Source organism: Tauraco erythrolophus, chromosome 6 (assembly GCF_009769465.1).
Source record: "Tauraco erythrolophus isolate bTauEry1 chromosome 6, bTauEry1.pri, whole genome shotgun sequence".
Classification (NCBI taxonomy): Eukaryota; Metazoa; Chordata; class Aves; order Musophagiformes; family Musophagidae; genus Tauraco; species Tauraco erythrolophus.
The window spans coordinates 28,953,486-28,968,082 of record NC_141470.1 but is presented as its reverse complement, the minus strand read 5'-3'; the positions used below and the strand labels follow the sequence as shown (position 1 = coordinate 28,968,082).

The 14,597-nt window shown below is 50.8% G+C and overlaps 1 protein-coding gene across 1 annotated transcript in view; it reads left to right on the top strand.

Moving 5' to 3' along the window:
- Positions 1-14,597, top strand: part of CREB3L1 (cAMP responsive element binding protein 3 like 1) — a 45,489-nt gene that overhangs the window by 12,504 nt on the left and 18,388 nt on the right. The window contains 3 exon segments of the mRNA XM_086613713.1: positions 12,094-12,127; positions 12,130-12,194; positions 12,196-12,322. Coding sequence (XP_086469839.1) covers positions 12,094-12,127; positions 12,130-12,194; positions 12,196-12,322 — 226 coding nt within the window.

The following is a 14,597-nucleotide window of genomic DNA, read 5'->3' as shown; positions in this document are numbered from 1 at the left end:
AAGAGAAATAGTCATGACCATAATTAATATTATAATAATGAAAAGATTCAGAAACACACTGCCCACTCCAAAATAAAGTCTGAGACAATTCAATGCTGTACGGAAAAGAGAAGAGAGGAAAGAGTTGAGAAGACCGCCCAAAGCCTGCATGTCAGCTGCAATGCAAGGAGTCCCATCCAGCTGGCCTGGGTTCAAAAGAGCTCCTATTGTCCAACAGCATTATCCAAGACACCATTCAAAACTTTCAGAAAATGAACCCAGATGCAGGGTGAGATTTATCGCACAATAAAGGCAGCCAGATGTGTGCACCTTTCGGAGAGAGGAGATGGGAGGAAGGCGATGGAGGAGTGAAGCAGGGGAGAACCAGGCAGCAGAAGCACGAGGGAAGAGGGGTGGCATGAGAAGATCTGGTGCTGTGAGCATCCAGGCAGGAATAAGGGCTGAGTGCGTCTGTGCTGGGACACACACCAGGCACTTGGGAAGGATTTCATATGTACAGAGAACTTCATACCTAAGAAAAGTCACTTGGCATCGGGATTAAGGGACAGAAGAGGAAGATCTCACTGATGCTGGTTCTCTTTTGTTGCACATAAAACCATGATAGATACTAAGAGGTTATTGTTGCTTCTGGTCCTGGATTATATACCTGCATAACAAGGCCATGTCTGAAAGGATGCCAGAAGCCAAACCACTGTAGGTTTTATCTTGATCTGCTAGGGCTCACGCGGCCTTCGTTATCGCTTTGCAGCGCTGGCTACCGTGGCAGGGCTGTAACTTCTTTTGCCACAGGAATCACTCACTTCCACCTGTGATTTGATTTTGTTAAAATCTAGCAATTAATTATACAGAGAGATAATTTAATCTTTGAATCTGCTGCTAACATAGTGTTACATGACCACAACCTGCCATCATTAAATAACTCCTCAAGTTCTCCCTCCCTGCAATGAGACCAGTGTTGTTTCTGCTGTCTGCAAAATAACCCAGTATGGTGGCCATGCCACACCACATTCCACAGATTAAAAGGTGACTTGGTTTTGTTCTCAGGAAGACCTCTGGTAGTAAGGAGTTGTTCATCTAAGAGCAAAAAGCCTGAGAAACACACTTTGGAGGCTTAAGCTAGAGTTCCTCTTTGCAATGACTCATATGTTGGGATTGAAGTTAGCTTCTACAACAGGGTTTTTTTTTAGAAAGGGGGTGGATTTATCTGAAGCCTTTAAACTGAGACATATCTTTCTGTGAAGCTCAGTTGCAGATGATGAGGTTGAAGCGGGAGGCATGAATATAGCTCCTGCACTCGGCTATGCAAGGAACCATATTTGATTACTAGACTTGTTTCTCCAGGCCCTAAAACCCATGAAGCCATCCATTGTCTCCTTGTGCTGCTCCAGGGATGTCCAGAGAATGGATTCCCAAATCCACCGGTTTTCTGCAGACACCCCTCTAATGCTGGGGTGCAGATGCCTGCTTGATCTCAGACATAGAAGCTTCAGGGCAGGTTTCCAGGCCGTAATAGGTTTCTGTCTTCAAAGGAACATGGGATCTTTTCTTCCAGAAGCTTCTGACTTTACTTGAGCAGATGATCCTAGGCATCTTCACATTTCTACTTCTTTTCACTAGCTACAGGCTACTCAGCTGCTGGGTCTTGTTGTGGAGAAGTCCAGTGGAGAAGGGATAGCTGGAGAGCCAGGTGTTGGGAAAGAATTGCACAGGCTGCCTTTCTCCTTCAGCCTTGATTTCATCCCGTGGTTGAAGTGACTGCATTATCTCCTACTAGTCAGATCTCCATCCTGGTGTTTGTAAACACAGGCTTTGACCCTTTGATCGCCAACATCACACCTTCGTTCTCCCCCAGGATGGTGCTAATCCAGGCTTCCCAGTAGTGACGAATGGTCTGAGAGGTGTAACGGCCCTTCGCAGCCTAGGAAGGATTTCCTCATTCTCCAGAGACTCTGATTTCTGCAGCTCCACTGCTGAGGTGAAATGATACCCTCAGCATTGGAGCTGGAGTTTAATTTCCTATCTGCTGCTGAGGGCACAGATTTTCCACTGGGGATATTGGCAGCAGGTCAGATATCTGCATTCCAAGCTGAATTGCTTTGAAAACAGTACTGGTGGCAGGACCCCATTCAGTTTGCTGGTTGCAAAACCCAGCTCTTGCCCAGACTGGCCGCTGAAGAGAGTCCCAGCTCTTGCTCTCTCAAGATTTTGGGTGAAAATCCCTCACATCCTTGAGTCACAAATCAGCTGGTCCAGACTTAGGTTGCTCTGTAATTGCCCTTTACAAGGCCCAAGGAATGAAAGCCACCAGTAATGGTTTGGTATTAGCTGCAAGCCTCAGCTTTTGGACTTGAACAGAGTACAGCTATCTTCCTCTTCCAAGGCATGATTTTCTTTATGGGTCCCAGGGACCTGCCAGGGGACAAAAATGTGAATTATCTCTGATTTCCCTCTCTTGAGCACTAAAGAGAAAACAATTTCAATGAGACAAATGAAGCTGATGGTGAAGATAACGCAGACCTTTCCTCCTGCTCTAGTCATCTCCCAAAGCAGATTTCCCTATCCTCCCAGGGCACCTTCTCATGGCTTAGATTGCCCTTCCTTGCAGGATGAAGAAAAAAGGCCCATAATGGCATGGGGATGACAAGCTGTGTGAGAGCAGAGATCTGCTGACCCTGGTGGCTCCAACCCAGTATTGACAGGGCCAGAAGCTTCCAAGAAAGATGGAAGAAATGGTGGAGTGGCATTTATTCCAGTTTATTTTGGTTGTTGAATGAACTTCTCCATCCCACTGACTGGCGACTGTCTTGAGCAGTTGCACCTCTCTAATTATTTTCAGTTGTATTTAACTCTATCTCATGTCTTTTGGGGATACGGATGAGCTCAGCATCACTGCAGCATGGCAGCATAGTTCACAGACAGCCGAGCAGAGTAAAGCAGTGTTTTCTTTCGTTTGCTCTGCCTGCTGCCTTCGCTGCACTGCGTTTCCCTCTCCATCAGGCAGAATTCTTCCCTACACTGTCCAGGCAGCCATGCCACAGAATTAAATTGATGTGGGCTTTCTCAGGTTAGGTTTTGCTCCTAGATTTGCAGGGCTGGGCCGGAGCTGCACCCCTAGGTTGTGCAAGGGTGCCGCACGCCAACGGGCATGGATGCAGACACTCGGTTGCATTCTGGTTGCTGTGCCTCTGCGGGGACTGAAAGTGATGGATGTGTTGGGCTCTGCAAAGGGTCTGCCTGGGTGGAGGTGGATCAGGGTAACATAGCAGACAGGGCCTTCCCAAAGATGATGGATTATATTTTCACATATGAGATGAAGTCACATAACCACCTCCCCAGAATGCTACAGCAGCTGAAAGAACTCCTGGCCCCCTGTGAGGGTGTGGGTTAGGGTGTCTTGAGACCCCACTGCAAACTCAGCTGAGCTGCCAAGTTAACACAAAGAAGTAATGCATCAGCTCAGACAAGAGGGCAGAGACCTGAGGGGAGTTATGATGATACAGTTTTCTCTCAGAGCTACTGCTTGTGTGAAGTCTCTGCCTACAGACTGTGCTGACCTTGGCTTGGGAAGGGGCAAAGAAGAGGAAGAGACTCCTGCCAGCTTGCCCAGGGGTACCTGCATTCCCACGGAGAACACCTCCCACGCATCTCCATTCAAACGTGGCCCAGCTACCACCACGACGGCTCAGAAATAAAGGCGGCTTTGTTTTGTAGCAAGCAGGTGTCTTCAGTTCTCTAAGCTCGAGAAAGTCCTTGAAGGACAAACTTTTATTTACCTTTCACAGACTGCTAGAAATAGCCCCCAAATCTTCTGCCAAATGAGGTTAAGAACAGATGATTTAAGTGTGTAATCCTGAGAGGGTTGCGTCCACTTCTGCCTATGGTTTAAGTCCCGCTCTAATTTTTTTTATCAGAGTCGGCTGCGAGGGAGTTGAAAGCCAAAGGAAATTTGGGACGTTCGTTGCATATGTAGCATACACGCAGCAAAAGCTCGCTGGAAAGCAGAAGCATTCCTCTTTATCCGCCAGAGTGCTGCTGCTGGGAGGAGAGGTGCTCCTGTCTCTGCAGACTCAGCGAGTCTCGTGCAACAGGCAAAACTGCGTACCGTAGCTGCTTTCCACCCTGGGTTAGTGGAGCTTGGTCTGCCCTAGGGGAGGCTGATGTGTTCCCCCTAGCACACACGTACCTGCTCCCCACCCTGGGATCCACAAGTGGTTTGAGGGCACACAGATGGCCATACCAATGTGGCCACGCCATGATGCCACTTGTCTTTGATTCGACTCACCCTAGGCTCTGCCCTGCTCCACAGTCATTGCCCTTGCAGCGTGCTTCCAGTCCTTTCCACTTTACCACTGCCCTCATTGGCTGCTAATCCCACTTATGCTGAGCACACTAAATCCAGGTGTGGGTACACCAGTGTCTGTGACTCTTCTTCCACTGCAGCAGCAGGTGCCTTCGGTGCCTCCGTCAGGGCTGCTGGGAAACTCAGTCACAGGTTGGCAGATTTCGACTTCCACATACCTTTTCTCTCTTTTATTTTTTTTCTCCTTTCAGAGGCAAACATGTTTAAGTTTAAGACTTAACTCACCCACTGCCCCCGCGCCTGGTGCCTCCCAAGATTCCTCCCCAGTGAATGGCAGGCTCGCGAAGCCTCAGTATTGCGATCGCAGCCACAAAATTTTTTAGGTGGTCTGTATTGCGCGCGTGTTTTTAACAACATCACCCATTCTGTCCGCTGACATTTTTTTTCCCCCCTGCTGGGGTTGCGGGGAGGAAGGGAGAGGGGAACACAAAACCTTATGCCTGCCATGGAGGTTACTGCAAACCGTGGGAGTGATGTGTACCCGAAGGGCTAAATCTCATGGAGAGGCTGGGACGATGTCCTCTGAGGCATTCATTAAGCTATCCCAGGATGTGAAAGAGCCATGACGGGGCAAAGGCGACGCCTCCTCGAGGGGCAGAGTCCGCGGAGGGGGGTGGGGGGGGCGGGGAGGGGGGGCGCAGCCCCCCTCCCGCCCCCCCCCCACCCCCCTCCGCGGACTCTGCCCCTCGAGGAGGCGTCCCCTTCGGCCTCAGTGTCCAGCCGAGCCGGGGAGCCGGGACAGGCCCGCAGCGGGCCCCCGGCGGAGCGGGGTCGTGAGGCGCGACGGGCCGCGGTCCGCTCCGTCCTAACCCTGCACTCCTCCCGCCCGCGCCTCGCGCCGCTCCCGCTGGCAGCCGCCTTCCCCATTGGCCGCCGCTCGGCCCCGCCGGCCAATAGGCGGCCGCCGCTGCCGGGCCGCTGGAAGCGCGCCGCGGCGACCGTCAACCGCCGCCGGCGGGGGAGGGGCGGGCGGTTCTCCGTTAGCCGCCGGCCGCCCTTTCGGACCCGGGAGCGGCGGGGAGGCGCCGGGTGCCCCGCTCCCCACCGGGAGCTTCGGGCTGTTCCGCCTGGCGGGGTGGCTGGGGGCATGGAAAAGGCGACGGGGACCAAGCGGGGACCTCGGCGGCCCAGTTGGCTGCCTTTCCCTCCCCTCAGGGTAGCGCCTTGCCTTGGCGCCGCGCCCTCAGTCGCCTTCCCCTGATTGTGTCTTGAGCCTTCGTTGTCCCTCCGAGGTCCTGTGGCGCCTAGCGCTGCAAATGGTAAATCCAGGCCCTTTGGCACGGATGCACGGTGTGAGGAGGTTTCCACAGCGAGCAGTGCCTGAGCCTTGCTCGGGCTTCGCAAGGCAGCGTTGACATGGCTGTTGCTGCCGAGGAGTAACGACTTGCAGCGCCTTTGGTCTGAGGGCTGATGGCACAGCTGGCCTGTGGGGAAGCAGGCCACCTGCCTTGCTTTCAGTGACCCTAAACTCCCCTCTTTCTGTCATTCTGCGTTCTACAGACAGCAATAAATTCTGGGCCCAGCTTCAGACCAGGTTCAGTCAAGCCCCCCCTGCCGCTTGAGGCTGGCTGCCGGAGAAGTGTTTGTTTGCTATACAGTCCAAGGTCGTGATGCTGAAAATAATCACAGGTGATTTGGGCATTGCCAGCAGTTTCTGAGAAAGACTAAGGGGTACTGCTAGTTTGGCATGCTGTCCTGCTCCTGGAGGGAAATTGCAGTGGGGTTTGCAGAGGGTTTGGCCTGAAGGGCTTCAGCCATGCCATGCACAGAAGTGGGAACAGCAAGGGAGCAGCAGGTCAGTGGCAAGCTATCCAGGCAGACCGGAGGCCTAGGCAGACCAGTCATGGAGGAGCAGGGAGCTGCTGTACTTGAGAGGAGAGACCAAGAGCAATACAGGTCAGGACGGAGGGGCACCAGAGGGGTTTCAGAGAGCCAAGAGGTGGTTGAATGAATCACTTGTGCCCTTTGGGGTGCAGACGCACCGACTAAGCTGTGAGGAGAAGTATGCGCAGCATCTGTCCATTCTGCCTGGATCTAGTTAACACTGTCAAGACCTTCATTTCATAAGGGCTAAAATTCACTGCATTTTAAAGAGAGCAGAAGGACTGTCTGGAGTGTATGGGCCCTTCTTTCCTGGAATGTAAAGGAAACCTCGGCTGTGAAGCTGGAGTGCAGGGGGCTTCATTCCTTAGTGAAAGCAGAGAAGGGAAATGCAGATGTCACAGCTGGGACAAGAGATTTATCTTGGCAAGCAAAGAGGAAAAATACTTTCAAAAAGAAAAGAGAAAACTAAGAAGAAATCCCCTCCCCATCTGCACTGCCTGCCGCACGAGCAGAACCTCCAACCTGCAAGGCCCTTCGTCTCCTGGGCCTGGGCTGCCGCCCAGCGGGATTAGCCCCTCGCCACTTTCTCTTTGGAGCGAGACCATTGGAGTGGGCGCAGGGAAGCTGTGAGAACCAGCTGATCCTGAAGGAGTTGTCTCCAACAACTCAGCTGGAGGTGGGAAAGGGAAAGTCATAGTCAAAAGGATGAAAGCGTGAAAGGGAAAAGGAGGGACAGATGCATTCAGTGTGACCACGGAGAGAAGTGGATCCAGTACAGGAAACTCTCTCCTCCTCAGCCACACGCGTTGTCACTGGGCTACAAGAGTGCACCTTAAGGCATCCATGTGCAACGAGCAGGGAAGAAGGTTAATGCTCAGTCTCTGCTGGGGCCTCCAGAGGTCAGTAACACCAGCTCTGGATGGGGGAAATAGAGAGCTTGCATTTGGATGCCTTACATTAGCTCCCAAGATAACTGTTGTACAACAGGAAAGGGTGTTCGAATGAGAAGTGCACGCACACACATACAGTGAGCTATTTAGACACCCTAAGCATGAAGGTCAGGATGAAAACATGTGGTAGAAATAGTTTGGAAGAGTCAGTGCCTATGTCGGTCACCAGAAGTGGGAGGGAGCAGGAGCCAGCAGCTGACAGATTTCACACTCTCTCCCTGTAGCTGAGATGGCCTCACCTGAGCAGATTCTCCTGTGGCACCAGAGCAGCTTAAGGCTCTCTGTTGGGCCTGGAGGTGTGGTGGTCATTGCCTCCCCCTGCACCTGTGCAGGCTGGCTCATCCCCTTCAGGCACTACCTCCCCATCCTCCAGAACTGCGGGTGGGGGACGTGCAGCCAGAAATCGGGCTTGGATCAGGAAATTCCAGCACATACTCGCCATTGCGTTTCTGTCCCTTGGCTGCCCCCTCCCTGACTGCTCACTGGTAATACAGCTTTGGAAATACATCTCGTGCTATTTCTTGGCTTTGGAGCATAGTTAGAAGGAGAAGGAAGGAGGGTGTGAAAGGGAGGGGAGATAGCAGAGCAAATAATGCAAAACGAGACTGTAGTGTGAGCTTCGTATCCCATCTGGAAGCTGTTTTCCCCCAGTACACTTCACACCCACTCCCTCTGGACCAGGATGGTAAAGATCACGTTTCCCAGTTGACTGGTCCCCTTTGCTCAAGCCAGGCCCATCTGTGTGAAAGCCACTTGAGATACCTTATAGGAGAATCTCAGCAGACTTGCAGAGTCCTTCATCGTCACAATTAGAAGTTCTTGGCCAGTTCCCTGAGGAGTGGGAGCTGGCTGATCTCAGCCTGGCTGGAAAGTACTCTTGAGGACAGAGTCTAGGCCTTGAAGAGGCTGTGAGAGGATGAGCCTGCTCTCATGCATCTTGGTACACTCCTTCATTCACATCTGAGTCCTGTGGACTCTTTCTTGGAGCTTCTACTGACACATGCCTCTGGTCTGCTGCGATCTTCATTGCCACGGCATCATCAAAAGTCCTCTCCAAAGCCCATCACAGTCCAGTTTCATTTAGTGGCACCACATGCAGGCCTTCAGCTGTGTTGGCCCCAGTCTGGAGGAAAGGAGGGCTAGTGGCCACCCAGCACATCCTTTGGCATGTACCTTCCAGCCAGGATAAGAGGTATCATCCGTTTGGTCAGGTGATAAAACTGCTTCTGTTATTGCTCAGAAACTCAGGCACTGACCCTGCCATGCTCTGTCGTGATCCACATAGCCCTGAGACACCACACCCTGGGACCTCAGTTCCCCGGAGCCTGCTGTCTCACACATGTTAAGGAAGAGTATGGCTGAAGCCACCTCTGAGTTTTGCCAGATAGGTGCGCTCCTGCAAGGAGGGCTGGATGTGGACAGAGTTTGCATATTCCAGGTTAGCAGGCTCGATCTAAACTGATTAGCAGTGTTTTTGATGGCATCTATCCAAAACTAAGCTCTGGCGGCTCGTGCTATGCCCATCACAGTTGGATCAGGACAAGAGGACACTTTTCCTGTTACCATGTGGTTGCATGCATGGCTGTCTTTACTAATCCGAATCTGTCCTGAAGTTAACAATACCAGTTGGCATCAGGAAAGAATAGAGCCAACCCAAGAGACACAGTGGGTCTTCCTGGGATGTGGTGTTCTTCAGCTATTGCTTGTCCCGTTGTGGATATAGCCAGCTACAACAGCCATGTCATATCTTTGTTTGCTTTACTCTTCCTTCTTCTGCTTTCCTCTGCGCCTTGCTACCGCCTTTGAGTAACTAGCCATCTCCAGCTCTGTGACAGCTCTGGGTGCTCTCTGTCTTTGAGGGTGTCTGATCCTTGGTGCCCTCTTGATAATAACCATAGTTATTCCAATCTCATAGGCTAGCTCCTTCTCTCCAATCATCTATGTCTGGAGATGCTGGGCTGGTGTATGTATGATTGGCGAGAGCTGAAAGGGGGCTGCTTGATGAGAAGGCTTTGCCAGTGGTTAGTTGTGCTGGAAGATAAGACCCAGTAGCCCAGAGAGGGGTACGTGCCCCAGCATTTCTGGATTCCTATGGAGGGTGTGAGTTTCATTCTCTGCTTATCAGTCATATTTTTCCCATACTGTGCAGTAGATCTCTGTCTCCTGGGAGAGAATGAGCTCTTGGGCCGAACTCCCGCATCTCTGGAGAACAGTGTTGCCTTCATCCTCACCTCCAAGCAGGGAGGTCCTCCAGCAAGCCTGCTGCGTGGTGTCTAAAAGAAGAATCAGAAATTTACTCCTTGCCAATGTTGATTGCTTGTGTTAAAGCTCTGATAACTCTGCCTCTTGCACTTATTACTCATCTCTCACCCCTTAGCCACTGCTGGGAGATTTTTTGGTTTCTGAATAAACCAGAGGCACATCTCCGCCTCTTCCCTCCAGGTAGGTTTGTCCTGCAACAGGAAAACTGTTGACTGACCAAGAGATCGTTGTTCTAAGTGTGGGTGGGATGCGTCTAAAAGGTAGAGTGGAACTACTGCATAAATGCATAAATGCATCTTCTTGACTCTCTTAACTCCCACTTCTGTGGCAGAGTCACAGACAGTTCTCCCTGCAGCTGTCCATCCAGCTCTGCTTCTCTTCCAGGGTACATGGTGGTTCTAGTTTTGATGGTTACAACAGCATATGTGATTTGGGTGCCTTATGTTGGACCCCAGCTCTGCTGTGCTATCGTGGTGTATTGGCAGCCAGAGCTCTGAATCCCTTTGCTTTTCTGTGGTTACATTCTCACCCTTACCGTAAGGCTATCGTGTTCATATCCTGTGTTTGCTCGTGTTGTTTAGAGAAAGCAAGACAAAGAACAGCTGTTACATGAGTGGGCACTCTCTGGGGTTAATGCTCAGGACTCCAAACTCTTTACTCTTCCCTGCTGTAGAATAGGACAAACCTGGTTTTCCAGTGCTTTTCAGATAAATATCTAACCAGTTCCATCTGCTGACTCAGCTCTCTCTGAAGGACGGTTTTGCTCAGCACAGATGGGAGGTGTTTTCCTTGTCGCTTTATTCAAGTGCAGAAATGCTTCTAGGCCACTTGGAAATGACTGGGTAGATTTTACCAAGCTACCTCGCCAACTCGTCTTCCGGTATAGAACAAGTGGAGAAAACTTAAGCCCAGACATCCCAGGGAGGGCCTCAACACTGGGATGTTGTGTGCCGACACTGGGATGGAGTGTGCCTTCTCCACCTTACCTGCACATCAGTGTCTGCCCTCCCAGGGGAGCCTCGGATGGTGGTGTTTCAGGCTGTCACTCCAGGGAGTGGGAGGACAGGACAACTGGGAGAGGACAGGACAACTGGGAAGGAAGTGAGGGAGAGAGAGAGAAACCTTGCTTCAGGCAGAATGCAGGCAGCAGACATGCCCCTCCCCTGCTTCCAGCATGCTCTGTCAGCATCTGATTTTTTAAATTGAGTGGCTGAGGGATGATGTTGGAGGGTGAAGGGCACTGGCATGTTGGAGATTGCTGCAGCTCACCATCTTCCCTCCCAACTTGGTGGGAAGCGTGGGTCTGTTCAACTGAGCCTAGTTTGCTCCCCAGGCTCACCCCAACCCTCTGACAGCCAGCGTAATGTTGACAGAGTGATATTGTGCTCAGGTAAAACAAATATACCTTCCTGTAGGAGCAGGAACTTGCAGGCTCCAGCATCCGGGTCCTCTGGCCAACTTCTTCTCAATTCTAGTGCTGGGGAAAGGACGGACTGCACCCACCTCATGCTCTTCCAGGAGCTGTCTCGTTCCTGAGCTCGGCTCTCACACTGGAATTCATTGGCATTCATGTCTCTGCTCTAGGACTTGCATGCCCTCTCCCACTCTCTCGCATCCATACCCTGTTGCTCTTGGTATTTCAGTATGCTGCTTTCAATGCCTTTCTGCCCACCCAGATGCTTCTCCAGGCAGGGGGGACCCAGTCTGACTCTGCTGAGCTCTCTCCAGTTCATTTAAGTTACACAGTTCCGTCTGTGTAATATAGTCACTTGAATGTATCTGTCTTTTCTTTCCTCTCCCTAAGCCAGAAGCCTCAATCTGCCAACAAATGGGATAATTTTTCAACTAGTGTTTGGCAACCATCATTTTCTCCCTGCCCAACCAATGCTTTGTTGTAGCAAATGGAAAAGTTAGTGATTTGACTTCTGAATAGGAGGATATGCCTCAAAGGAAACAGGTTCCCTGTAGCATTAGGAGCCCAGCGCTGCAGCAGCACTGGCCAGATTTACTGGACTGTTACTGGAATGATTAGTGGAATGATTGTTTGTTGTTAACAGCCCATCTGTAGTGTTTAAACTTCATCGGGAGCAGAATTTCACAGGCGTATCTGGCTGGAGGACAGCCTCATATGGTCCACAGAGGGGCTGTGAAATCCCAGAGGAAATTAAATACAACAGGAGGCCTTCCTGTTATGTTGATCCAACTGATCTTTTTTCTCTGATAGAAATCAGCAGCTGGGTTGATGTTCTCTGGGGCATCAGAGTGCCTATTGCTGCTGGCAGAGAACATGAGAAAGTGTTTGTCACCAAGGACAGGTGCCCCGAGAGTGATTTCTGCCACTCTTGCATTTTGTTATCACAGGGGTTGCTTGCCTTGTACTCTATTCAGCTCGTTGTCACAGTGAGATGATGCTGGGAAGCTGAAGATATTCCCTGCAAAGGAAGGGAGAGATGTGAGAATACAGAAGAGTTTCATGAGTGTTTGTGGCATAGATAAACAGTCGGAGAAGATGCACAGCAACACGGCCCTTTCTGTCTTAATTCAAGGTGTTTTTATCAAACTGATGTAGGCAAGGGATAGGAACTACTTTTTCCATCCAGAAGGGCTGTTGCTGAGGTTTGGCTCTCAGAGCAGGGGAAGGCTCTCGGATCCCTCTTGGAGTTGACAGTAACACTCTCTCCCTTTGACTTTCCTCAGCATTTCTCAGAGAACCTGGATCACTTCTCCGACAACAGGAGGATTTCTCCAACGACCTCTTCAGCAGTTTCTTCGATGACCCAGTACTGGCTGAGAAGAACCCCGCTCCTGGACATGGACCTGGATCCACCCACTCCAGGCATCCAGGCAGAGCACAGCTACTCCCTCAGTGGAGACTCTGCTCCCCAGAGCCCCCTCGTGCCTGTCAAGACTGAAGATAATGCTACCGGTGAGCATGAGATGTGCACACTGCACAGCTTGGGGCACATCTGTTAGCAGAGGCTCTGGCTGGCTTCCATATATAAGGACAAACTGGCTATTCCTTGGGCGTGCGCATGGCTAATCCAGGGAAGAATTTGATCTGCCATTGTCAAATACAGCCCACGTTTTTTCCATCAGTTTGTCCTCTGACAATCACATTGCTCCTTGTTGGGCTAACTTTTTATGAGGATGACAATAGGCGCGAGCTTCTGGCAAGCAGTAGGCAATGTCTCTTTAGGACCCTGCAAACCTGGGTGCGGATGCCCTAGATCCAGGTCTGTTTTGCATCAGGCAGCAGGGATTTGGCTTGAATATAGGAAGCATGAGTCTCTGGCTGCAACCAGTGCTGGTACATGTGGAAAGCTAAGTGCTTCTTTACCAGCGGATCTTTTAACAGGAGACAGAGAGGAACAGTCATTTCAAAAGCTATTTTTAAAACAATTCATTTCAGGATAATTTATGATGGCTGGATATTTTTAGAGCCATCCTGCAGAGAGTCCTGTAATTTGTGGGACTGTGTGGGTGTCCCAACAGCTGACGGACACCAGGCTGCCTGAAAAAGCAGTGCACAGGCTCAGTATACACAGAAGCAAGCCATTCCTTTAAGCGAGAGTGACACTCGAGACAGAGGCTTCCCTCTCATGGCCAGAAATGATCCCAGCTTTCTGGTACAAATGCCAAGGCAGGAGGAGAGGAGCTAGCCTCTGCTGCTTCTTTGGTCCCTGCAAAGGGCGCAGTCATCAATGCTATATTCCTTAGGGGCTGCTCAGAGAGGTGCTGGGAGAGGCTCATGGCAGGCCAAGCAAACTCTACCTTCATATCAAAAAAGCTTTCAATTTACATTTCTTTTTCCTTAACTTTAAGCCCAGTACAGTCTTGGAGGGCACTCAGCCCAAACAGGCAACCAGGCGACTAACAAAAACAAACCAGCATGAGTGCATAGACACATCTTATTTTGCCCGTGCAAATGAATAGGAGGAGATGATGCTTGGGAATGAGAGAAACAAAAAGCATGAATTGTAGAAAGCAATGAATGAATTCTGCCTGCATTAAGTTACCTCAGAGACTCCTCTCTGAGACTCTTGTCACCACTTCTGCTCTCCTCTGTGTCTGGACATGCGCTGCTTTAGCTGCAGTGTCTCCAAGGCAAGATCATGAATCTTCTGAATGAAGTGTGACCACTGATCCTTGGGCAGAGGCCAGCACAGGGTGTACAGCACATAACCCAGAAGAGCTTGAGATGGACCTGAAACTTGCTCTCTTAGAGTGTGTACAGCTCTATACAGGGAGTAAGGCCTAGTATTAATGTGGCAGGTTTAGGGGTATCTATGGACCCAGTTCATGCAGTAGAATAATTCAGCCCATCTTTCCAGGGCTATCTTGGCTCGTAATTGGATGTGAGTCATATTCTAGTGTAGCCCTGAGTCGGGTCCAGTATTTGTAACACTGTGCAGGCCTTTTGGCACAACTCCATCCAGTCTCAGTCCTTTTAGACATTCTCTTCCAATTAATTACCCAGGAATGGCTTTTCTTTAGCATTAAGCAAGCTCTGCTTGGTCTGCAGAGCTCCTCAGGAATGCCTGGGCTCTGTCTAGGCTTGGAGCTGGCTGAGGCTTGCTATTTATTAGCTTTCTCCCAGCTTTTCTGCAGATCTCCAAAACACTTCCAAACTTCCTGCCCCTTCCCACATGGTTCCCACTAACACGGGTCAGCTAGGGCAAGCCACTGGGTGCATTTTGACCCTGCTTATCAGTGGAGTCTGCTTTCCAGATGGTTTGTACATATGGACTGGCTGCTTCGGTTCTCAGTACCAGCCCCCAGTTCTGCAGGGCACGATTTGATGCCAGGAGCAGGGGTAGCCAGGGTTGTGCAGAACAATGGGTGCTGGACCAGCCTCGGACTAGTGCCCGCACTCCTCTACAAGTCCTGCGTCCTCACTGTTCTTTGTTTCACCTCCTCAGCCCAGGGCAGCTATGGGTATCTCTCAGCCATACTTCTTTCCATTAGGTACAGAGTATCTAGAGCAGAGAGAGAATGAGCTTCCTGGCATGCCTCACCCAGCAACATACAGTGACATCTGCAGTGGTTACAGACCGGCCATACCTCTGAAACGTCCTCCCAGGCAGCAGAACATAGATACGTCCCCACAAAGTGCCTTCTCCTCAGTCCCTCATTGACTCTCTGATGGCTTATGGGTTCTGATTCTGTAACCCAATCGCTCCCCAGATAAATCTCCGAGGGTG